This window comes from Thunnus maccoyii, chromosome 1, assembly GCF_910596095.1.
Source record: "Thunnus maccoyii chromosome 1, fThuMac1.1, whole genome shotgun sequence".
Classification (NCBI taxonomy): Eukaryota; Metazoa; Chordata; class Actinopteri; order Scombriformes; family Scombridae; genus Thunnus; species Thunnus maccoyii.
In genome coordinates, this window is record NC_056533.1 from 15,202,204 (window position 1) to 15,229,358 (window position 27,155).

The 27,155-nt window shown below is 40.9% G+C and overlaps 1 protein-coding gene across 1 annotated transcript in view; it reads right to left on the minus strand.

The window, feature by feature from the left end:
* Positions 1 to 1,028: 1,028 nt before the first annotated feature.
* nfatc3a (nuclear factor of activated T cells 3a) overlaps positions 1,029 to 27,155 on the minus strand; it is a 64,706-nt gene continuing 38,579 nt past the window's right edge. Inside the window, exons 4-10 of the mRNA XM_042407302.1 lie at positions 24,223 to 24,422; positions 23,536 to 23,708; positions 22,875 to 23,015; positions 18,146 to 18,201; positions 17,834 to 17,960; positions 14,580 to 15,674; positions 1,029 to 3,778 (exon numbers count right to left, since the gene is read on the minus strand). Coding sequence (XP_042263236.1) covers positions 3,702 to 3,778; positions 14,580 to 15,674; positions 17,834 to 17,960; positions 18,146 to 18,201; positions 22,875 to 23,015; positions 23,536 to 23,708; positions 24,223 to 24,422 — 1,869 coding nt within the window. The 3' untranslated portion in view covers positions 1,029 to 3,701. The remainder of the gene's footprint in view (positions 3,779 to 14,579; positions 15,675 to 17,833; positions 17,961 to 18,145; positions 18,202 to 22,874; positions 23,016 to 23,535; positions 23,709 to 24,222; positions 24,423 to 27,155) is intronic.

Sequence of the window (27,155 nt, forward strand, 5' to 3'; positions counted from 1 at the left end):
GCATCCTTACATTTATTTAAGAGTTGGTTTAAAGTTGGCAGTGTCCACTTAACATAGAACAAAAAGCAATCATCATTTATTACTATAGATACAGACATAGGATGGGCCTGGCATACAGTAGATTAAAGATCTCTGTAAGAACGTTTGCATCCTTTGAACAACTAAATGAATTGTTGCCAGAGTTCCAAGAGAAAAGTATTAAACAAATACAGCAGTATGCATTGCTGTCTGTTTACAGGTTCAATTCTACCACTAGGGGGCATAAAATGAAAGACTTTCAGATTCTATACATTTTAAAGCTATATGATTTTTGAATTATATCCATTTCATAAAAGCCAAATTAACGATCCAAATCTGAACTCCACTATGACTGAGCTGACCAGTGTCCTCTACATATACTACAAGAGTTTGTGAAGGAATGTGTGAAGCTGTATTTACAGTACATTTTCTTTGTTATTGTCATGTTAGTTTATTATTTTAAACCTTCTCAATAAAATGTATATCATGATGGTGTATGAGTGGGAGTTTGACTGGTTGGACAGTTTTGGGAGAATAAAAAAAGCAGGATGGGAAAGTTGGGTTAGAAAATGCAGATTTTGTATCAAAAACATGGAAAAAAGTGACACAGACATGGTTGAGTTTTCTGTTTTATTGATATACACTACTTTAGAGCCTACGGTATGATGCAAGGTATTCCCTTTGAATAATTTCAAAAAGCACTGCAGTCTTAAAAATTACAAAAAATTTTAACATACAAAATATACAAGAAATGACAATACAAGGCTCGGTAAACATCAGCTAAACCTGTATTTCCCTTTTATTTTACAAAACATTTCATATTATGTATATATATACATACATATATATATGTATATATATGTATGTATATATATATATATATATATATTCAACACTCATACATGTCCCCAACCTCTTTAGGAATGACATCCATTTCAAAGTATCAAAAATAGAGTTGTACAGTCTCTGTTGCTTTACCATAATGTAAAATGGGAACATATTGTTCGGTCTTTGGTTGTGACTGAAGAAGACGGCAGCCAGAGTTTACTGTGAATGCTGGTTTCGTTTTTTTTTTTTTTGTTGTTGACTCAAGTCTTTCAAGCTGCAGAACCAGCTTTATATTCAAAAAGCCATCTCCTTTCTCGCACCCGACCCTCAATGTCCACGCTGCGCCCCCCTCCCTCCCCCAAAAAACAAACAAAAACAATAATAGTTACTGACTTATGTCTTAGTCATGGACAAAAAAGAAAATCATCAACCCAGAACAGCATACAGACACACTGACAAACTGGTTTTCAAACAAGAGTTAAGGCATCCTAATAGTTTACATAGTGACATGATACTCTCACTATCTGAATGTTTTTTTTTTCTTTCCGCTCTGTGAAGTTCATAAGCAATATTACATTTATAATCTCATTTTGTCATATTTAAATGTCATATCTCACATTTGCTGCTGTTACAGTTTGCATAGCCTAAATACATGTGTGCTTCTGTTGTTGAAAATAGGACTCTCAAAATTCCCGTCTTCTGTACAGAATATTTGGTACAAACACCATCCATCCATCCACACACACACACACACACACACAAACACACACACACGCACACACACATACACTGAACCTATTAAGATGCTTGCACTGCGTCCTTGACAAGGCAGATTGGCTGATGGACAAATCCCGGATGCTAACACAAATCAATCAAGCATCTACAACAAGTCTACAGTCTACTTCTATAGGCATCGAGGTCTTTTTTGTCTTTTTTTTCTCATTTTAAAGGCATTAGGCAGAACTTTAATGCATAGCAGAATCATTTTCACCTGGAAACTGACCTAAAACCGTCATAAGCAACACTCCTTCAACTCTCACATGCAGGAGCATAAGGCAAACAAGCCAATGGAAACCTTCCGACCAGAATGACACGACCACGCCTGAAACACACTTACACCAGGCCAACTTTCCTCGAGACCCTGTTATTGCTGCCATACAGGCACTGCATATCTGTCAGAATAGGACAAATAAATGAACACGTCTTCGTCTTTGATTGTGAATAGCGAACATTGATTGTTGCAAACGGGGGATGGGGAAGATCTCGTTACATCCTGATGTTTGGGAGGTTGGGGCAATACATAAGTGCAGCTTAAATATATAAAATACTTTAAAATATTTGTCAGATTATTTCCCATTGTACGTCGCCTAGGCTGGTGGCTCTCAGGAAATAGAAGGCACACGAGGGCCCCTGGGGGATTTGGGGGGTTATTGCATAAAAATTTAAGAGGCAGAGTGTTGTCTGTCTCTGTGGATCAATAAAAACACTTTTCTGTAACATGGAAATAACGGGGCATCTTCACATATCTTTGAATAAAAATGATCAGGAGGGCTGCCTCAGTCCTGAATCCCGCTCATCCCACTCATGTCTAAACCATGGGGATTCATGAAATCACGTCCACGTGACCCAAATTACACATCTGTTTCCTAAAAAAAAAAAAAAAAGTCAAACTCAAACCCAGCTGTGCAAAAACAACAACAACAAAAAAGCTTTTGCTACCATTTGAAAGCTGCTAAATGTTAATAAGGCATTTGTTCAACTTGAAGAAGATAAAGAAACACAAGAGAGGGAGCACGAACAGATGAAACAGAGGAGAAAGGAGGAGAGAAGAGAGGGAGTTCATGTACAGATATCTACACGGCTGCAAGGTTACTAAAAGTTGTGGAATGTTGCAGGTTGCAGATCCCAGACCGGCGCCAGAGGAGCGTCTCCTCCCTGCCACGCCGCTGCACTCCAGACCTGAATGGTTTTTAAATTTAAAGGGGGAAAAAAAACAAGGAGTGGACAGTGACTTCATCACTGAGCCATGAGCGAAAAAACAGGGAGATGATGTTTTCACTGTGTTAGCATGACAGGAGAGTTCACTCTAAACGTTTCTAAAAGATTTGACTGAAAATTTCTATTCTGATCATCCAGGATGGTTTGATTTGAATTTGGTAAACCTGGTGTTTAGAAAATGACCTTAGAGTAGTGAAACAACCTTTCTGAACAGCTCTGGCTACCTGTGAGAGCACTGTGTGCTCCTGAGTCTCTCATTCTTACATGTCTCAAGATGTCTTCATTCACAAATGCTGGTGAGAAGGGGGAGGACAACACACTCTGTTGTATTGTCTCCGCTACAAAAAAAAAGTTATTCGAAGCATGAGCGCTCTATACTCACAGAGAGCTGATTGGTCAGGAAGACAGGGGTGCTTTTTAAGGGTCACCTATAAGGGTTGTGGGTCGCATCTTAATATCTGAGCACAGGCCTGAGAACTAACAGACAGCTCTGAGAAAGCACATTTCTGTATTGGCTCCTCGGATCATTTCACTCATGGTGTAACTCAACATGGCTGTATTCTCCCTGCTCGCTTTTCAGTTTAATCTGTGTGAAGTTGTGAAATCTGAATCTATGTCTCTACATAAGATGTTTGACTTTGGGAAGAGACAAATGCGGGCGTCGTCTTGTCAGGTTGTGTGGGTCTAGGAGGTCCACATGGTTTTTACAGAATCTATATTCTGTCTTCAGACCACAGTCTTGTCTCTTCCTGCCCTCTTGTCGCATTGCACAGAGGACCAGGACCTAGAGCAGGGTCCATGACGGAGCCGTGGGGGTGCAGGGCTGGAGGGGACGGCTGGCGTGAGCGAGGGCTGAGCTACGACTGGTTGTGTGCCGGCGGAGGAGCATGAGCGCTGGGGGACTGGGACATGTCTCTGCCGATGATCTCGTTCACTGTGAGGACAAAAGCAAACAGAAAAACACTTATTAGTATTTATTGATAATAGAATTCTTGCATCTTTGCTTTGTGGCGGCACATTTTGTATAGAGATGCTGGGTGGAGGTACATGTTTCTAACCAGCAGAGGGCAGTCTTGTTCCAAACTTAAGTTTCTCATATAACTAAAAGATCAAACTCAAACTGACAAAAGCTCAAGGTGGAAAAACTCGAACAGACTGGTGAACCCAAAGGTCACAAAGTCAGGTTCTGACATGACACATAATCACTCCTGACAGAACAAATGAGAGAAACTATTCCATTCACTCACTGTGCCAGCTGTGACCTTTGTTTGAATCCAAGAAATTCTACCACATCGCAGTGACTCCTACTAACAGTCCTGCACGGCCGGCCAACCAGCGGTCTGTCCGTTACTTCATTAGAGCTTTAATGGTTGCTGAGTACATTTCCTCAGGCCTGTTAGCGAGGTTTGTAAGCACGGCAAAAGAGCCGTGTAAAACCAATCTATTGTTAAAAACATGTTGTCAGGCCTGGAGAGGCGTTCAGGCACAGCAAGGTTAATTACTCCGGCAAGTCTGTTAGAGGCTGATTTTAAATAAATAACAGATAGCTCTTTTTCTGCACTGCTTTCTGTTTTCAGCCAGCGTGCGTGATTGTTTTACATCTGCTGCCTCCATTCACTATTCACACTGGGACCACAAGAAACACAGCAGGCAGCTAGTAAAAACTGCAGCCATGGAGTAAATCAAATACTTTGACAAGGTGAAGACGACACAAGGACAGAGACAGAGAGAGAGAAACCCTGAGAGAAGATTTTTTTTGTTTGTTTGGAATTCATGGAAAATGTGATGTGAATAGAGGGGTTTTTCCACAGTAGCAACAGCGTTTGTCCTGTGACTTCTTCACATGCTTTCTGTATGTCTTTTAAAGGTGATGATGACGGGTCAGAAAGACGGAGTGCAGCGATCAGGCTGGGCAGACTGGTTTGGGTGCAGCAGAGACCTCTAGCCCAGTTTAACGTCGGGTAATTTACGAGCAAGACGTGTCTGTGCACGACAGTCAAAATGTAGCTCTTCAACTCTCAACCTTTTTCTGTAATTTGTGCAACTGTACTGTAAAATCATACATTCCCCCAGGCTATGATAAACAAATGTGTTACTGTAACTCGACTTTTTTTTTAAAAAAGGTGGCAGGGGGTGACTCAATGATGAACAAAAGAAACCGAGACCTGCTTCATGACAAATTACAAAACATTTATTTAAATGATTATTAAATATTTAAATGTGATGACGCAAACAGAGTCAAATGAACTCTGTAAAATAAAACCAAAGTAGCACAGCTTTCCACGATTTCACTCAAATATAATCTTCATATTCGCGGTGTTGCCTTTGAATCTGCTTCACAACGTCGTCACCTCCTCTTCATGCTACAGTGTGCTCTGTTTTTCTTCCTGTGTGTTAACTGCTCATTTTACCCTCATTTCGTTTACAGTCTTTGTCACACTTTTAATTTTAAGCCTCGGTGTACATTCTGTTGTTTTATTTGTGTTTTCTGCTGCTTGCTTTTGTGTCTGGCCACCATCACTCACATCATCCTGTTAGCGTGGGAGGCTCTTCCTTTCCCATGTCAACCATGTTCACACACACACACACACACACACACATACACACACAAACACATGCATACACTCACAGCACCACCACACACTTCTGAGACTACACTGTGACTATCAAAGCAAACATTGCCTTTGTGTGTATACATATTTCAAACATCGAGTTATAATTTACAACTGTTGGGCCAGTTTATCAATTGTCACATCAGTTCCATAAGTGAAATAAAACTGTGATGGAGGACTACAGGTTTCCTTTAAAGGGCATGACCTTTCAAAAGACAACTGGTGCAACAGTGCTCAAAATAAACAGTATGTTACAGCTGTTAAAGGACCACTGGACTAGAAAAGCAACTAACTATACTGATATAACAGAAATAGAGAAGTATATACCAGACTCCACAACGATATAGCTAAGAAATGTTTTACATTTCACTCAAAATGTCATGTGCTCTAAGTCAAGCACTACATAGTAGTTCACCGGCCTCCCGCACAGCTAAAATGTTGTGTGGTAAACTGTGTAGCTTTGTTGAATGATGGGAGTGAATCTGCTCTAACACCACAGGAATATGAGCAACATAGTGCGAAGTGCGACAGACCGACATTAAGTGGGCGTCTGCAGAAACATATTACTTTCCGCTGTACTGATTAGATTGTTGCAGAGGCAAACATTAACCTATCAACTGATGAATAAGTCAGGAGAAGTACTGAGGGCAATTCGCATAAAACAACCTGAGAGACATGACTTTATTGAGTGCAACATTAGACTGATTCTTCTCAATATGATTCACTTTTCTCATTTAAAAAGGTGCCAGAAGAGGTTTCCCAATCTGACAGAAACTTTTTTTTTTTTTTTAGGCTTCACTCTTGATATTACAGCTGCACTTCAAGTAAATTTGAGCGATTTGATTTGGGGCCATTTGAAGTCTCAGAACGGCCTTAAAACCCAAAGTAACAAATACACACGCTCATATGTTTTTCCATCGCATTTTCAGCTGTTCCATCAGAGGAGTTATTCTTTGTTTTCCTTCTGATTTTCATGAGACATGTTGCAATGTGCTGACTATAAACTGCATATTTACCAGATAAACTTGAAGAGAAAAACTTAAAACCAAAGTTTTGATCAATCAGTGGACAAAAAAGGAGTCGTTACAAATATTTTACATGACAGGAGGTTTGTTTTCTCTTATCAGTGTTCAACAGATAATTTATGCTTCAGATACAATCAATTTAAAACGGAGCTCCACACATCAATAATTCCAGAAGTGAAAGAGAGGTTTGAGTCGAGTACGGCCTCTGACGAGTTTCATTTGCTGATAGTGTTTTCTCAGATTTACTGGTATAGTTCATGACAGTGCAGCAGAAAGATGATTCAGTGCAGCCTGCTGTAGTAAAAGTGGCTCTAAATGGCTCAGCCGGAGGGAGATCCTCTGCAGATGACTGGGAGGGGGGCTCCCTAGTCAAAATATACATCTACAGTCAGCCGACTGTTACTACTACTACTACTACTCTCACGTAGTAGTACATCTGATGGCTCCTTCTCCTGTGTGCTGATGGCTTTTAATGCTTCCTGTATTTAACACTTTTTGAAAAGGGAACTTAAAAAAGAAAGTTAATTAAAAGAATACGCACAACTGAGTTGTTAAGTTCACTTTCATCTGAAACCATTTCTATCTGCACAATCAAATCAGTTCAACTTTGAGTAGAAATATCAACTTTTCTCTTCATATCCATCAACTATTCTGCATGATTTAAAATATTGTTTTTGGAGCAACCTGCAGTCATCTGTCAGTGCTGCTGTCTTAAATGTTTTTCTGAACATTTCATTCATCATACTTGTTAATTCTCATTTTGAGGACCATGCTTCTTCACTTTCAGAGGAAGCATGAGACATTGTCGTATGGTAATGTACTTTCTGTGTGCCAGAGGAACCTTTCCCTCTCTGTGCAGGGGAACAAGGGGAAGATTTAAAACGCTGTGAACGAGACTAGTTACAGTCATTTGTTGAATTAAGCACCGCTGTTGACTGGCAGTAGGCATCAAAAAGAATCATCAAATCAGGTTCAGATTTATCTCACTTAAGAGTCAGATATAAAGAGAAAGATATAACCCTTAAAAAATATCAAAATGTGGCAAGAAAATGTAACATAGTCACAGTTTTTGTAGCTTTTCAAAAGAAATTGTTACACTAGAGACAAAACTATTATCAAATTTAACTTGTGTTGAATAAAAATGGAGTCAGGAGATTCTTTAATTTCCCTAAACTTTCCCCGACGAGTTTTACATCTAGCAGGAGACCACTGGGATTGGGTAATCTCGTGTCTCCGTTTTTAAAGTGCATGTCAAAGGAGCTATATTGAAGAGATTTTCATAATGCAAAACAGAACTGAAGCGGGCAGATGGACATTCAGTACGATAAACATGTCTACCGTCGAAATGGAAAATGGGTAATTATCATAACCCTCTGTGACACATTCAAAAAAGTTCCCTGACCCAGGCACAAAAAACACTTCTCTGGCAGAGCAGCTTAAGCAAATAACTCAAAGATTGACTGAATCTTCGGTCCAGCAAATGAAGACAACATGCCACAATGGAAAACATTTGTGCAAAGGGAACAGAAAGAGGCAAGACTTGGTTTGCCTGCAAAAGGGAATATCAAAGCACACAGTTTCCACTTGCAGGGCCCTGTAATGACATGCGCACGTCTTTACAAAGTCCCGGCTTTGAGAGAAAAATGTAAAGTAAAAATCCACAGAGTGATCTCACACATAAGAAAGAGACGGTCAATTGATGGAACTTGTATTGAAATCTTGCATTTCTGCTCAGTAAAGCTCCCTCTGCTCCACTATCTTATCACTGCTGCTGCTGCTGCTGCTGCTGCTGCTGCTCTGTGCTCTTTTCTGTTTTATTTTAATTTCACTTGAGCAGTGAGTGAGTGAGCGTGTGTGAGTGTGGGTGAGGGCGCAGAGTGCACCGGAGAAGCTCGTTAAAAAGTCAGTTTCTCAAAGTCACTCATCTCTGTGAATCATCGGTGGATTTCCCATTTGATCTGACGGTAAGTGATTCACAAGACTCATTTGATCCGGGGCCACAGAGTAGCGGCTCCATTCAGCAGATGACCACAGGACCAGGCCTCATGAAGGAAACCACTGGAGCCTAAATGGTCTCTGGGGGACATCAACAAAACCCACCACAATAGTTAACAGTAATGACTGTACTGTAGGACTGGCAGAAAGTATGATAGACAGAATGTCGAATCTCAGCAAAGAGTTTTCTTTCTCATAAGAAGAGGCAACTAATGACAATTTTCTTTATTGATCAATCTATCAATTACTTTCCTTTAAAATAATTTCAATGGTTTGGTCTATAAATGTCAAAAAATAGTGGAAACATTGTTAAAATGTGTTTCTTGTTACCTGTCCTTCTCTACATGCCTCTGCAAATTGTCACTCAGGGACAAATAAAGTGTTTTGAATTTGAATTTGAATTGAAAACAGTAAATCTTCACACTTGTGAAGTGGATTGTTTGGCATTTCTGCTTAAAAAATGAGAAAGAATAATTAAGAACTTTCAAAAAAAGTAGAGTTATTCAAACAAAAAACAAAAACATCCTCACCACTTATATTTTGAAGAATGAACAGGACGCTGAGGCAACTTAACAGCAACATTTTAAAGTGACTCACCAAAAACTGTATACACCCACAGGTGCATGTACATATTTCAGCGGCTCAACATTTACTGGTGGGAGTGAAAGCTACTTCACCACACTCTGTCAAGCCCTCACTTGTGCGCCATGAGCAATGTGGTGATTAGAGTTCATTTTCCAGTCAAACACCGGCGTTCGATGTTTGGCTGACGAACACAAATCAACGCCGACACTGAGGAAGAGCGATGACAGCAGCCAACAACGCAACAAATAAAATCTAGGTAAATGTTCTGTGTCTATGTGTTCTGTGTATGTTCACAAACATGAACTAAAACTCAGTATGTTGCTGTCGTCCCCACGGAGGGATTTCGAGGCTTTTCCTTCCTTCTGTCTAAAGAAAAAAGGCAGCACTGGCACCATGTCCACACACCAGGCTTCAACCTCTGCCAAGACCTCTGCATTACACCCTCTTAGACCTTAACTGTATGGAAAGATGACACAGAAAATCCGTTTCCATTTGTTTCAGGGGAAAAGACCAGCAAACGTTTGCCATTGTTTTTAACGAGCAGCAGCATTTGATTGAAACGTATTTTCTTTCCACTGTTGTTTTTTCATGTCGTCCAATCAGGAGTTGTGTGTTACTACTCTGTTATGGTTGGTTAATGGCAACATGAAGCCTCTAAAGACTAAAACACACTCACACATGAGAACACAAACAAAAAACGGATGATTTATTTCTAGTGGCTTAATACAAATAATCACAATTAAATCAACCAGATATGTTTAGAGTTCTCTGTGGTTATGCACACATTTCAGGTAAAAATGACAGAAGTTAACAATTATGAAAAATCCATTTGTTTGATGCAACACCACTGGCAACTTAATTCAAAGGCTTTCTCATTTACACTGTTGTTGAATGATGGTTGTTGATCTATGTGATTGTGGCTGAGAAGTGACAATTAATGAGGCCTTTGTTCCTTTATATTACAAAAACATTACAAAGTTCTAATGACTTTTTCAGGCCTTTCAAAGAAAAAAGAGAAAAGTGTGTCAAGATAATTGATAAAGGAAGCCAAAGAAAGGTTGTTTCCAAGTCTAATTTCATGTATAATTTCATTTGGGATACAAACGGAGTCGTATTTCTCGCCACCTGTCAAAGGTAAATTCAATATGCACTGGCGCTTTCTCCCTGGTCTGATCGGCCAATTACAGAGAAAAATATCCAAGTCTTTTTTGGACTGCTACTTTTTGGATTGTACTTATTTTACTCATTTACGTCTCTCATACAGTCATACAGTCAGATTGTGGGCAAAGAACAGCTTCCCATGAGCTGTAGGAGACTTAAAACCTGAACAGACTGGGCTGACGCTGTTGATTCTCAGTGGAGTTAGCAGTACCAACAAGACTCTTTAATAACAAATGGTGACTTGTTCTAATATTGAAAATGTTGCCTAACGGATCTTTAAATTAAGAAAATGCAGTGTGCATGTGTGCAAGTCTTTGAGTAACAATGGTGTAGTCTGTTAAATAAAACTTTGACTTTGAGAGATTCAAATGTCTACAGTATGTGAGGAACTATTGTGCTGTGCAATATGTGATACCACAACTGTTTTAGTAACAGCTGCTGGAAGCTTCAGCGTCTGTTTCCAAACGGTGCGTATCCTCGTAAAGATAGAACAACAGAACGATAAAAACATATATCTAAAAGATGTTTTCACTGCACGGACAGTGTCTTGTACATTTGATTACATCTATAGGCTACTGTGTGTCGCTCCCTGTGTGTACATTCGTGTCATTAATGTGTCACTGTCTCGAGCGCAGGCAGCAGTCCTCTGCCTATTATTAACCCTCAAAGCTGTGCTTGCAGTGTGAGGCAGCTGCGCATTTGGGCAGGGCAGGGCGAACAAAAGACCAGGTTTTGTTGTGAACACACGCTGCGCGCTCTACCGACACTAACTGCTTACACGCACACACAGACAAACACACACGTGCTATCCCTTCACATCCGTGCTCTGTAAACATAGGGATCGTCACGTGCTGATTAATTCGTTAAATGCATGACTCGGCAAGCAAAAGCGATTCAGACTGTGTCACCGTGACTGCTGTGATTGTCGAGCCACTACTGTGTTTATGGAGTAGCCGAACAAAGAAGTGTAGCAGGGGTTTGGCAAATCTGGTCGACAGTCACACCGAGGATAAACGTGAGACATTAACAGTCTCACAGCCTATACGACTACAACTCGTTTTTTGTTGAAGCGCTGACACACCATGATCTTTACACCGAGCCAAACAGTGACCATGAAAAACCTGTCTTTAATAATAATATGTCATGATGGCGGCACCCAACTTAACTTTGTTCTGTTCTGATTCAGACATCAAAGCAGTAGAAATATACAAAGCTGCACATTTTAGTGACACTGAGTTATGTCCTATGCTGCTATGTTGAAAAGTTCAGTCTTTGCTTTTCCAGTTCATTGCCTCTGCTGACATCTTCTTTTTTTCTTTTTTTCATAGCAAAACCTAATAAAAATAAATCCTCAATGTCTGCAGGCTGTTATATCAAAGCAGCCATTAAATATTTTATGACATATTCTGTAACACTTTTATTTTTGGATTAATTCCAATTATATTTTGACTGTTTAATGAGAATATATTGTGTACCGTGTGGAAAAAAAACATGAGATTGTCCAGTGTACACTTCACTTCAATCTCAGATGCCAAGTACATTTCAGATTGAATGTCTCAGCTGAGTGACCCTGCTGTGGGATTGGACCCTGAACGTGTCGATCCATCTGTCTGTCAGTCTGTCTTCTCACCTCCTGTGTCTCCTGCGTTGCGCGCACACACACACACACACACACACACACACACACACACACACTCACACCTCCACAACATCAAACAGATACACACAAATACACCATCTCCCTCTCTCTCTCTCTCTCTCTCTCTCACACACACACACACACACACACACACACACACACATACACACACACACAACAAAACACACATTTCAACCATGCTCTGGTGTGCGTCACAAGGGCCATCTGCTTGCTAACCAGAGCAGTTTTCTACACACTCACATTCATATTCCCTCTCATGCCACTCTCACACAAGTCTGCAATACTACTGCAATAGTTAATTTTACATATGAACACATGATATCGTAAAAATGAATGTATCAAACACAGCTTCCTACAAGTCAGGAAAATGTTAAAAGGCAAAGTTTCCTATGCAAATTGAATGTTCTACTAAAACATGACTTGATGGTAGATCTAAATTAGTGGAGGATGAGAAAAACTATATAAGAACAGCTGTCAAAGGAGTGACGTGATGACGGCAGTTTGTTACTTAACTGTAGATCAGAGGGTTGATTTCCTTATTTTAGCCACATTAATCATGCAGCCAGCCATAGTGGTCACATACACTGCCTTAAAATGTTAATTATGCATAATCGCTTTAAGGCATCAATCTGGATTATATACGTGTGTATAAACAGATTTAACTATTTAAAACAGTGAGAATATACGTCTGTAAGTACATACATGTGTATCATTTGTGCTACATGACTTCCTGTGAATGTATGCTACTCCATATCTAAATATTTTTTGCGTTTGTGTCCATCCTGATCTGTCTGTCAAACTGGGGTGAATGTGGTCTACTTAAGAGTGCGCTGCGACCTCTTAAAACGCGTAGCTGGGTGAAGCTCCACGTTGCTACTTCAAAACATGGCCTACAGAGCTGGGCTGGCACAGAAAGCTATTTTTAGCCACAGGCTCAAAGGGAGAGCTTACATTCCCGGCTGAACCGTGTCACTCACAAACTTTTCTCACACTTTTTGAAAAAGTGCGAGCGCAGCCAGCTACTGTACTTCCAGAGTGGCTGTGTGTCTGTCTCTGCTTGCGTGACAGAGGGGAGAGAGATGAGAGACTAAACTGAGATATAGTTTTCTGTGAGTAAACAGCTTTTATGTGTGCACGAGTACGCATATATGAGCCTGTAAAAAAGGACAGACAGAAAAGGACAGAAAAGCTTTGTCATCAGGCTTTTTTTTTCACAGAGATTACATGTTTTATTGTGTGTTAGTGTGTGTGTATGCATAAGTATTACACACTTATGGGCCTCTGTGATTGCTGGTTTTCACACGTGACTTATTGACAATGGCTGTGTGTTAATTAGGCTGACCCTTGCTAGCACACAATATCACACCTCCCCGACACAGCCTCACCAGGCTATTTATTAACCCCAAACCTTTTGGACCCACATCTGAATATGGCACTGGGGTTAACAAAACCAGACAAGGCTCTGAATGGCAGATAAGGAGGTGGATGATTTAGAGCAGTTTAGAGACACATATTTTAGGTAAAGAAGTAGAGTTCAAAGATGAGATAAAAAAGCTGCTAAATGCATGTGCTGACTTCACGGTCAATTGTTAAGTCAACAAGTTCTCCTGAGCATCCTAATTAGAGTTGTTAACGCACGTACGCACACTCACACACACAGGATGTAATTACTGCAGCAGCACACAACTTGTAGTCTCTGTGCTCCAGCTACAGTCTCAGTGACTGCGCTTTGCAAGTAGCACAAAATGATGCAATCCTCTCGCTCTCCCCAGTTCCAAGAAGCCAAAACAATACAAAGTGTAATTAATCTCCAATTTGCTGCCAGAGATACAGAAGCTTAGCAGCTTACAATTAGACACTTTCATATGATACTATTGTTATCAGTCCTATTGTGTCTATGTTACCCAATACTAAGTCACAAGACCCCTCAGTAATGAACCTGAGTACACAACTGCGTGCTGCAGTGACAGATGAAACGCTATCACTGTAATCAGGCATCAAGGTTTCAGCCTCTTGAAAATACAACTGGTGCTCTGTATTGTTTTACATCATCAGATATAAATTTATCTTGGGCGTCACATATTCTAGGGTAAATTTAATCCCTCAGCGGTCCCTTGTTTTAGACTGAAAATGAGATTGATCACAGATGGGTGTGCTCTAAATATCTCGTGTAAAAGGACAGGGTGAGGAGGGAAAATGTGATAATGAGAGCAGAAGAACTGGACTGATAGAAAACCGGAGAAAGAGAGTCAGAGGGAAAAAAAAGAGACTGTAGTTACGCACACATAGCGAGACAGACATCAATAAATAAACTCAAGAAAACAAAGTGAAAGTTTCCAATAGATGTCTTTTTCTGAGGGCCAGATTTTTGATTGTTTCCTACAGCTTTAGAGTGTTTGCAACCAAATATGAACAACAGGGTCAACTTTGGATGACTTTGCCTTTGCTGTGTAACTGTCTCAATGAGCTTCAGCTTTAAATCAACTATTCTCTCTGTGGACATACTGTGCTCTTCTCTGTCTTTATTTATGTACTGACCAATCACAATAGAGATGGCAGGTAGTTCTGAACTGGCTGATGACATTTATCCCTGTTTTTTCTGCTTGTTAAAGACATCAGGTGGATACTGACCCTTAGAAGATAAAACCAAAACAATTTGTAGTTGCAGATATAAATATGATTTGATAAATATCTCACCATCGTCCAGTGTGATGTCCTGCAGGCCGATGGAGCGGAAGGTGGGCTCCCTATCCTCCGGTTCCTCTTTGATGTTCAGCCTCTCCCCGTCTGAGGGGAAGGGCCCCTGTGGGCTTAGAGGGTGAACCAAAGGCCCTGCTGCCGCCGGGGACAAGCTGACCATGACAGGGCTTGTAGCCTGGGGAGAAGGTTGTCCTGAATGCTGCTGTTGCAGGGGCCCGAGAGGACTGCCACCTGAGGTGGGGGAAGATGAGGTGGGAGACTGGTAGGGCAGCGAGTGGAGCTGAGGGGAGGATGGCCCAGAGTGGGGAGAGGGGACCATCCGTGGAGGAGGGGCGCTGGACGGTGTGGGGCAGGAAGCTGACCTTTGACTTACCGGATGGTAGCCCATGGCCCTCTGCAGCTGGGCGGAGTGCTGCCCTACAAGTGGGTGGCCACCAGGAGAGGGCACCTGGGTGGGATTTGGGGAACAGTGGAAGCCTCCAAGTGTGTGAAGGTGTGGGGATGACGGGGCCAGCAGGGGTTGCTGGCTCTGGGGAGATCCAGCAATGGGGTTGGTGGCCGAAGAGGAGGGAGCTGATGGTGAGGAGCAAGGGGAGCTGGGGTACATCATCCCCATGCTCATCGGGTGTGACGCTGCACTGGGGCTCTGCTGAAAGGGTATCCTCTCATAGCCCTGAGGAGGAAGGCTGGACTGGCCGTTGAAGGGCAGGCTATGACCGTGACTCTGGCTGTGCTGCATAGGCTGGTAGGAGGGCCGGGAAGGAGCAGGAAGAGGAGCAGGAGCAGAGCCTGGGTGGAACGTCATGTGGCAGTCTGCAGGAGGGTGGTGCAAACTGTGACCCTGGAGGTGAGGCAGGTGCTGGAAAGACGGGGAGCCCAGGGAGGGGCAGGGGGCCTGCAGGGGTAGCAGGCCAGGTCCGGAGCCCGTGGCCAGGCCATGAGGGGAGCTGGACAGAAGGTTGTCCGATGGGTGGCCCTGCTCAGGAGAAGGCAGCTGAGTGCGCACCAGACTGGCAGCATGTGCCAGGGGCATGGACATAGGGGGTACTGCAGTAAGGTCCAGCTCATCTCTGTGCTCCTGTTTTACCATGACTAAAGAGAGAGAGTATTCACAGAGAAGGGGAGGAAGAGAGATGTGACAAAAGAGGAAAGACAGAATGAAAGGGAAAACCACACTGTCAGTTACGTCTATCAATCACATGCACTGCAAGAAAAAAGAACAAAAAAAGCACACATAATATATACATTTGTCAAGTCTATGCATTGCAAAACCAACAGTGTCAGTGCTATTTTTACTCCAGGTACATTAGTCCAGTGACTCCTACCAGCTTACAAAAGGCAGACGTTTCAAGTTTTTCCACAATCTCAAGCTCCAGAAGTTCCCCTGAATCTATGGTTTCAAAGTTGAAATATGTTTAAGCAAAAACCTGAAAAACTAGACCAAAAGAATCTCAAAGTGGTGAGCATAGTCTCTGAAATGTATGGATTGTGAAATGGGTCTACTTCCAGATGAAAAAAGCCTCCCAAAAAACGAGTGACATTTTGATAGCAAATGGGGCCATTCCCTTTGCTGTGACAGCTCACAGCACTGCTATGCCAATCGGTAACCTATTTCCCAATCTGCTGCCTTGTGACAGTGAGTTTTATTTTTATCCAGCTCTGAATCAGAGGGAGAGCATATGTTGTCAGTCTGGGTGCCATCATGTGAAATGCTGTGTGGGAAGAGGAGCCGAATGCCCCCCAGCCCAGATCAGACCAACAGAACAAACGAGTTTGCTGATTGTGCCCTCATCTTACCCCATCATGCCTCTGGGTTTGAGAGGCAAGGGGCACAAAAAGGCCAAACTGGTTTTATTCTGGCTGAGGGATATCTCCCAGAGGGATATCAAGGGTAAGGGAAGGGTAACGTACTGTATATTTAACATACTTGCTGTCAGGGTACTTTCATTGTTCTACCTGACAGTAATACAGCCTCAAAATTGAGCATACCCATGAAAGGTTTTAGTAAATGATGTGAAAAAAAATACTGATGCCCTTGCAGAATACAACGCAGGCACAAAGGGCATTTTTTCCACTTTCCATGTGCAAACATGTTAACCGAGACTGACGTACCAACACTTTTTTCCTCACAATTTTCTCAGAATTTATCCTTGAACTGGGCCAGGGCCTCTGCAGACCAGCCTACGATGAAAAATGTAACGCGACTGATTGGAAGAGCAGATTTTTTTTTTGGCCACAATAAAGCAGGCGGTGTCCGTGGTGACACTAGTGGTGTCAGCACCCCAGCTTGACTGACAGAGCAGGGTTACTGTGCTCTGCTCTCATTGGCTGCTCTAATCTGTCAACGGGGAAAACAGGAACTGCTGAGTGCCGAGTGGGCGTGCTTGCAAACAGAAAGTCCGGGTGGGTGGAGGGGCAAGGCCGCTTATACGCACACACATACACACACACATACACAAACACACACACACACAAACAAACATACACACTGTTGCGGTAAAACTCAGGGTTTGGATATGTTGCACATATCAGCAATGCTCACATGTCATTATATTCCACCAACGGTGTTTTCAGTATGACTGGTTTCAAGAGGAAAAAAACATTGACAATATCGAATAATAAGGAGCAATTTTACTTTAATAAAAAACAGAGGAAACTTAATCAAAATATCATGAACATTGAGTTTCCTTGCTGTTAAAATAATTATATCAAACCACAATGATGGTTTATACATAGTAAAAGTTTCCTGGATAGCAAAAGATTTGCATAATAAAACCCCATGCAAATATAGAACAGTGCATAAAGTACAAAAACAGGTTGGCTTGGGAGCTGGAGGAGGCTTTACAAAATGAACAGTTGGCAGGTGTTAATGTTATTGTTAGTGGAAGAGCCCCCTCTAAACCACAGCAATGCTTTCTTTGGAGAGAGAAAGAGAGAAATGGGGTTAGTGAAGCCCCTGTGGAGAGGTGTGCAAAACAAAAAGCATGTTACCAATGTCTCTGCTGTCATTACTATTGGGGGATTAACTACCGCAGGGAGCAATACACACAAAGGAATGCAAAGTAAAGCTTTAAAGAGCATCTCTTTAGTTAAATGTCAGTAAAAGGAGTCGCAGGAAAATTAAAAAATACTTTTGTACCTAAATACAGATATCGCCTCTTTTGTTCCCCGAGAAAAGTTTTGAAATTGATTCTAAAATCATTCCTTGGTCTAAAATTCATTCTAAAATGAATGAGAACTTGTCATCCCACCTGAAAGGTAAGTGAAGCGTTGCGATTGGCTCCTTTTCCGCTTGCCATTGCAGACATAAAAGTGCACCTGCACAGCTGAGCCCACAGTCTTACTGTGGTAGGGAGGAACCTCCACCACAATACATGACTACAAAAAAAACATTTAACATTATTTAAATACACTTATTACCAATAAAACACAATACCATTTGCATACATGAACAGGCAAAAAACTAGCATAAACATTTACAACAAACAAATGTATTTTTTAAGTGCAAATGTTGAAGGAAAAATGTTGTAGAACAACAGATATGTAAATAAATGACTACTTACTCCTTGAGTTTTCTCACGGATTATTTTTGCCTCCACTTCCCATTGTGGCCGTCCATCTGCAAGACATGGTTAAGAAAAAAAAGAAAAAAACAGGATAAATGCATAAACCAGTGGTATTCCTATTGCCATAAACAGGCAAAGACACATTTAAAACAATTTAACAATTTAAAGTGTATCTGAAACTCTTATTAGATTAACCATATTACATTAGTTACTTCAAAATTAAAACACATACAGTCATATTTAGACTAATATCTTCAAAAAGACTGGAATAACTTTTGAGAGCAGTCCTGGCAAAAGTCAATAGAGTGATGTCTGGCTTTTCAATGAAGAGTCAACTGAGAGCTCCATGACTGTAGACATAAACAAACTTGTGATGAAGCAGTGTACCATTTTTTTATATCTTCACATACCTGCCAGTTTTTGGACATACACAACAGCCTAAATCATTTAGACATGCAACTTCAAAATACACAGTTAAAACGGATTAAAAACAACATCTTTTTGGTGGAGTGAAAATCAAAATGAATATAATTTGAATTGATAACAAACACAAAAGTGGTCATAAACCCGCAGGCTGCACATTATCACTAATGACTACAGCTTTATAATGTAAACCCTTTTGAAGTGAAGTGTGATATTTATCAAAGTAACTTTCTCCATCTGGTGTGGTTCTGTCCCTCTATTTTCCTAAAGATGATGTCAGTGAACAGTGCTTTCTCAAACAGACAGGGCTTAAGAACCACAAGAGGCTTCAGAAAGCACACGATTTCAATTTGTTCTGGAGAACCAAGAGACATCAAAATGATGTCATTTTTAAAGGCCCAGAAGCCCCATAATCTTAGCAGCTATTAAATAGTAATCAAATGTCCAAATATCCTGCTGTTTGTCTTGCGTGGCTAAAATTATGGAGAGAGCAGTGGAATTGTATTTATTTTAAAATGCCTTTACACACTGCCAGGTTTCTGGCTAGAAAACATCCTCTCCAGTTTTCCTATGAGGGATCTAATTATTTGGCCAGACATCTTAGGGGCAGCTGCTTGAAGGGAAGCAGTTGGGGTGAAAACACTGACAGGCTTGCCGTGTGGTTGGAAGAAGTCACAGTTATCACAACATCGAGAAGAATAAAAACTTATTTGACAACCAAGTGATCACCAAATAGCTTCTGAGTTGATGCAAATTCATTTGCAGTTGTCTGTTTCATGATGCTCACATGGTGCAAGTATACTCTGCACCTGCATGGCCTCTTCCTCAAAACCCAAAGGATTCCCCCAAATACCACCGTCAGGCATCTGCAACATGTCTGCAGAGAGGACGAGCCTATATGTAGATTCTAACAAAGTGAGCACTCAACTATAAGCCCTGTAACATTTAGGCTATTCAGCTTCCTACCAAAATCCACCCTTTATTGTAGCTTTAAGACGCCAATTAACCTGTTGTGATCTAACCCTACCATTAATGTAACCAAAGCCTTGGTTGTAGTAATCCACTGGCACATTAGGCAGTCATAACCCTATTGAGGTTCTCTCTGTTGTGAAGGAAGAGCTTAACTTAGGGATGACAGAGAGTCGTTATTTCCAATGAGCAAATGACCTTGAATGTCTTTGCAGCTGACAGCAGTGCATTATTGCAGTGCGGCTTGTTGACATTCAACAGGCAGGAGCAAGGGCCCCACATGCTCTGTCAGACAACAAGCACCAACAGGAACCTCATACCACGCTAAGACAATGACTCGGATCATCCAGACACCCTACGCACCCCAGTCAGAAGGAAAAAGAACATGCACCCGTTGTGCCAGAAGATCGAACAAAAACAAAAAGGGTGATTACTGTTTTTGTTGCAACTGGGCTTTTAAAACACAACGGCTTTTACAACGGAAATAACAGAGTAACCGTGGAGTACACATGCTGTATTAGTCACTATTCGAGGCAGTCACTGCTGTAGCCTTTTAAGTCCACTCATTTACATAAAGCTTCTGAGTGAGCAATTTTGGATGAATCTACATAAACATTCATCCAAAGTTGAAGATTTATGGACCTGTTTTAAATTTTGATGTTTAATGAAGTCTAGTTACTCTAAAATATTTATCTCATTTTTAAGTGATGGATATATAAATATGTGTTGTATGTATACCCTCCCTTCAACAAAAATAATTATTGAATAAGTTTATATATAAAACTGTGACAATAATTCCTCTGGCCCCTACCCTTTCCATGTTATCTGTCTTCTTTCTCCTCTTCCATTATATCATCCTTAAAATACTACTTCTAATACCTTATTACAAAAAGTCAAATAAATAAATAAACAGATATATATATTTTGCTCTCTCTCTTCAATGGTGTATATCAGGCCACTGGTTAAAAGCATTAAAAAACAAGAGAAGGTGAGAAAAACAGGAAGGTTTTCACAGATATTAAAATAAGCATTTTTTTTTAGTAAAGTCCTTTCACTGTCTGGGTTTTTAGCATATTACCCACTTGTCATAAGAATAAAATAAATATGTAAATTGACAGTGTGTGGTGTGTAAAAAACTAGCAAAACACAAATTAAAATGTATTTGTTTTAAAATATGATCTCACATGAACAACAGCTAGGATCTGTTTCTGTATATAATGAGGTCATTTATAATATCATCCCATAATCTCTGTGTACTAGCAACAATAGGCCAGTCTCTCTAGTTCTTCATGAATCTACTGTTGTCTTTCAATTATGAAAGATGGTGGAAAAATATCTGTCACTGCCTCCTTCTTCCTTTTCTTCCATCCCTATACTTACTCCAATCAGTGGCTTTCTGCACTAATGCAGGCAGATTAGTCATGATGAGGGGGATCATTTACACAAACCTAATCAACATCATCTTCCCCTCCCTTTTCATTTTCTTTCTGTCTCTTTCCACAGTCCACTGCTTTTATGCACCATGGGGCCCTGCTTTCCTCCGTACCCAGGATGCACCGCGCTGATGTTTCCACTTGCTGTAGTGTTATAATAAAGACCCGACCATCAGTGAGTTGCTTCAACCGTGGTACTTTTCTATGCCATGCTTCACCTGGTATACCTCAAAGAGCTAAAGACATTCCACCAGGCCACTTTTTTCCCTCTAGAAAATCTTAAGAGAATGGCTCTCACTCACAAAAACAACACCACTCAACTTGCTGCCATGTGTGAACTTGATTTCGTTGCTCTACATCACAAAAGGTACCTCGGGCAGGCAGGGACTGGCTCAACGAATGTTCTCTATTCAAAATTTCCATCCTAGGGAACAGCCATTACATGTGTTTTTATTACGGAGTGGTGCACAAAAGAGAAAAAAGATCATACATAGAAAGACGAGTGACTTAAAAGAAACTATGTGATCTCTTTCACCTAGGCATTTGTCGAAAAGAGTCACAAAAACTGGTTTCAGGAAAAGAGCAACACATTCCTCCTGGCAGAGACTCATTCTATATCAGTCCTGACCCCTGAGCTCCCAGCACACAGGTGGCACAAGCAACCAGTAGGAGTGATCCCGCACCTAGCCTCCCAGCAGCATCTTGCCAATGAATGAGGGCGCCACTTCACTGGTGGAGATTGACTATTACACATAATGGCGAGAGATAAGGTATGCATCGGTTTTGTGTAATTCATCATTAAATTAGTTTATTAAATGACCATATTGTTCCATCTGGTTAAGGTTGTGTCTGTGTGTGTATGTTTTTTAGATAGCAATGACATAAAAAAGTCTTGCCTACCGTCACTATGTATATTGGATTTTCTATAAATATTCTATTTTATACATTTTTACTTTTATTGTCGTATAAACTAATACAAACAGAAATGTTTGCATTTTCTTAATGGCAGAGTTTAAGAAAGTAAACTAAACAGGGTCAAACAAAAAATCATGCTTTTTCATTTATATATAAATAAAATATTATATAATATAGTGCAGTGGTTAGATCTGAAGTATTTTTATTACATTAACATTGTAATAAAAACATTGTAATGTAATGTCTGTATCATGTAATATAGTGTATTGTCTTGTCATCTTGATAGACAACACTAATAACAGACATAATCTGTTGAGGCTCGCACACAAATACACACACACACAATTTTGTTACTATAGAGGAAAAATATACATTTTCTCTAAATATTTTTGTTTACTTCCGACAATATCTGACCATAGACCCTTTTCATGAAAAACATTTTGCAGAAGAGCATACAAGTAAAACTATTATCTCACTATCATAAATACTAAGAAATTAGGTTGGGTCTACTACTCACAAAATATAGATTCAAACCTACTTTTTTAATATTTGTATATCACAGGGCTCCAGATTTACATTTTCCTCTGGTATGACTGTGCCTGAGAACTGACCAAACTGTCTATCACTGGACACAAGTAAAACAACTCACTCCACATTACGCTGATTAATCATCCTCAGACACACTTAAACATGCACACCTAGATATACAGGCACACATTTCCTCTCTGTATTAGATAATTGAGAGTTTAGGTAATCAATTTGTACATTCTATTACCAACCCCAGATTATAAACACAATTTCAAATTTCCTCACTAGGCCACTGAAGAATATGATTGTCCCTCTCTAAAATGTTTTACTCATGGTGGCCTCTCTGAGAAAGTCTTTCTGACAACCATGAAATACGATTTTTTAACACATGTAATTGGCACAAGCTGTTTCTGGAGTGCTGGTTCTAGGCTAAGCTGCTGCGCAGACACAACTCTTACCAGGGCCTTTCTCCAGGAAGATGACCTTGGACTCTGGGAAGAAGTTGGACCCAGTGATGGCCATCTCTTCTCCCCCACTGACCAGACAGCTGCTCAGGCTGGATTTCTCCACCTGGGGCAGCTCTTGAGCTGAACGCTGGGCTGGGAGAGACGCAGCAGGGGTTGCAGAGAAAAGAGGACGATCATTTTCTGAGCTGTGTTCATTCACACTGCAGTCAATTTTTCAGTGCAGACTATGTAAAATGTATATACTGTAAGTGGACAAAATAACAGGAACACCTTATAATTTCGAGCAATCCAATATAATATGGCCATGCTGTTCTCTTGTTGTTTGTGTGGGCACGTGGATGTGCTGCTAGTGTGTGTACTTTCTTAGGTAACTGCTAGACTAAAAGGGAACAGACAGAACTGTGCACATTTACATTTTAAACTTTTATCAGATGTTCTTATCTAAAGTGACTTTCAATAAGTGCAAACAATAGATTAAATCAACATCCTAAATCAGCAAGTAGTCTGGTAATAAAAACGTGTGCGGAACGTTTTGTGTGTGCACTCGTCGGTGTGTGTTTTTCCTGTGTGTGTTTGATTGTGTGGTTTTCTGAATGAATATGTTAGGGTGTGTGTGTTTGTGTGTGACTCAGACTAGGAAGTTAACACTCACAGCACTCCACAGGAATGGAGGCAGCCTGCAGCGACAGCACCTTCCCGTTGGGTTGAGGGATGTGAACTCGGAACACCACGCGGACCCGTGTGTTCTTTCTTCCTATATCCGTCTCTCCTTTCCGCAGCTCAATGTCTGAGTTCCGTAGTTTAAGGATGCCAGCACAGTCGATACTGCAAGGTAGAGGGAAAATATTTGGCTCCATAGAGCACCATAACGATGGCAATCATCTAAAACATATTTAAGTAGTGAAGTGCCTGGGAGTGATAAAACAAACCACAAGCCCAGCAGGACTTTGGCAATGGGAGGAAAATTAAGTGTTGAATCACAAATTAAAAATGCCTGTGAATATGATTTATTACAACAGTAGATGTGAAAATCCCTACCAAATCCCTTCCTACAAATTCCAAAGTAAATGAAACCAGACCTTATATAAATATAATCTTTCGGGTGATGCAGAATCATAAACAGTCGAATAAAGTTTTCTCTACTCCATGGGAAGCCCTCAAATTTTCCTTCTGTGCTCGACACTCCTGTTGGTTTAAATTAATCTATAAAATCCCCTTTGGAAGATGTTACAACCCTGTATGATCATAAATGTGGTTATTTTTTCATTCGACAGGGTTTTCTTCATGGTGGTAAGCTCATAACTATGTAATGTAAACCTGAAGTGCTTCTGACACCTACCTGGCTGACATGTTGTTTTCGGGCAGGAGAGGAATTTCGAGAACTTTGGTGCTGGAGATCAAAACTTCTTGGCTGGCCGTGGCTACGGTTTTCCCCGTGATCCGGTGCACCTGGTAGAAGGCGTGCGGCCTCAAATAACGGTCATCTGCTGTTCCAATGAACATCTGCAGGTTGACGGGCTTCTCACTGTAGCCAATGAGCTGAGACATGACAGAGAGAGATAGAAAAACAGAATAAAAACAGATGTTCGTTCTTGGGATCCAGATGAGAGGTGTGAACAAAGGAATACTCTATTCATTTCCACTGCTTTCAGAAGGCCACCTTTTTTGGAGGGAATCTAAATGTCAGGTCGAGGGTGTTGTGATATTTCTGGCAGGGCCAATGGAGATTCATCTGGCGCTTTGGCCTCCAACCAGTTTGACACTGATGTTTTCAACTAATAGACCTATAATTTTTTCCCCTTGCTCGCCTGCCCCTTAACAGGATTCTGTGCAGGACACTGTTACCTCCAAAATCCTTACCAAAACCTTGAAACTTGGTCAATCGTTCCAAGAAAAAACAAGTTTGAGTGCAGCTAGAGTGGCTACCACAGAAGAGAAAACTAAAAGAAAGCAAGGACACTGAATTGGCTTTAAAAGATTATGAAAAGAACAAACTGCCAGTGTACTATACCATCATACCAATTAATTAATATTGATAAATATATGCTACAAGTCAGTTCCATGATCATGCTGAGGATGATGTGGACTCACAGACTGTCAAGACAAAAACTCCAAGCACTGATTTCCAACATTGTTTTAATTTGTTAAAATACAATTAAAACAAATACACATAACCAGAAGGATGAAAAATATGATACAGATCTGTGGTAGTTTTATATCTACTGAGCTTATGTGCTCTAGTAAATGTTAAATATAACAAAAGTATACAATAAGCATCATTCACATGATCCTCAACTCGTTCTGTGAGGTCTCATGCATATAAAAAGCCTTTTAATAGTTACACTGTGGTTAAATGGGGGGAAAAAAATTGCCAGTAAAAAATGTCAACGGTCTTTTCAAAACCAAGGGTTCATGCGCGCCAGCCGGGTTGGCATGGGGCACCTAGCAGCAGCTGCCTTCTACATTAGCCCCCCGAGAGGTGGCACCCCAGTTTCCACTCAGACAGGTGAGATCTTCAATGAAGGAAAAGTGTTGTGTGTTGGGTATAGACAAGGGGAAGATGGAAAGGAGAGCGGGACCTTTCCTCCTCAGAGGGACAGAACAAACACACAGTCCCACACAATCCCACTACTGTTGTAATGTTATACTTGGCAGACTCCGTGACGGCAGGATGGCACACTCCCCCACCCCCCCAACCCCTCCACACATACACACTCCCACCATACTGCATTTGTAGCCCACACCTCCAGCTCAGATGGAGGGCAGCCCATTCAGGGTAACAGAAAAGAACAAGGCCTTTCATTGCTGTTTCACCCCAGGAACTGCCAAGCCTCAACCTCACCACAGCTGGCTACTGACCCTTTCCTCTCTTTAGGTTTGCTGCACACACCCCTGTGTCAATGTTTAGTACAAAAGTGTGGTGGGTGGAAGGAGAGAAAGTGGGTGTAGCTTGGGATTTGTCATGTGCTGTTCCAAAACCAGCTAATATGAAAAGGCTGAAATTGGTCACAATCAGGCCCTGGAAACATACGTACCTGAGAAAAACAGTGAGCAGGTGCAATGCATGCTTGGTTTCATAATATTTACCTTTTCTCGGAGGCCAATTATTAAACTATGGTTTGCAGCAGCATTATTAAACAAGACTTATTTCCAGCTTTGGTAAAAGGTGCACTGGAATCAGTGGTGGAATCTGTGTTGATGAGAACTGCTGTCATGGGATTTACTAGTAGAGTGCTCACTTTTGCATCATCTCTCTCTCACTCACTGCCTCTGAGGCGCGACCCTGCGGTGAACGAAGTTGAGGTACGGGGGCAGCTCGGTTGAAACAAGCTGTGGAAAAACTGAAATATGCTGTGTTTACAGCAGGTTTTGTGAGAGGATGAGCCTCCAGAGGCACATGCTAGGCAGGCAGAGTGATGGAGCTTAAATCTTCATAATGATTCTCTGTTCTGAGCTCAGTAAAAGCCTTGCATCTAGGAAAGTTCTGCTAGTGAACTCAATAAGGACTAATGACAAGACTGTTGAATAAAATGAATACGAGGGAATGACTAAATTTCTGGAAAGAAAAAAAAAAGTTTACCACTACTAACAGTAAGTTTGCAAGTAGATGCACAACTGTCTTCAGTTCACTTCAATATGAATAACTTTTGTAGAGAAAGAGCCATAAGGAAAGATGTTTTCAAAAGGCAAAAACAAATTCCTCTGCAGTGCCTTGTTTAAATCATAAACTGACCACCACTCCTCCACTTCCAGTGTAGCTATCCCACTGTCTCAGGTTGATTTGGAGCGTCTAGGCCAAAGGCTACGCTCAAGTATGGGCTGCTAAGTGAAAGCCCAGGCTGGCGTAACTAATGCAGCTTCAGAGTGAACGTAGGAAAAAGCCATTCAACTTGTGGACCTGCCCGGTTCAGACAAGTCACCATATCACCTGATGTCTATCTGTCACTTCATTTAAGAAAGTCAAAGAATCTTTTATAAAGAGTCAAAGAGAGCAAAACACTGGCACACAATGCAAAAAGGAAACAGTGAGGGTTGCATGGAAAAAAACCTTTTATATTATATTATTTTTAAAAAATGAAACATGGAACTTATTTCACACTAGACAGGGTAAGACTGTTAACTGACTGGTGATTTCATCTTCAGAACATAAATAATCTTGACTTTCAAAATATGCCTACAACTTTTACTTGACCAAAAAGCTGTTGAAAACATAGCTGGAAATTGCAGTTATATTATCTCCCAAATCTATTAACCTTTCTGGTTTTCAAGACT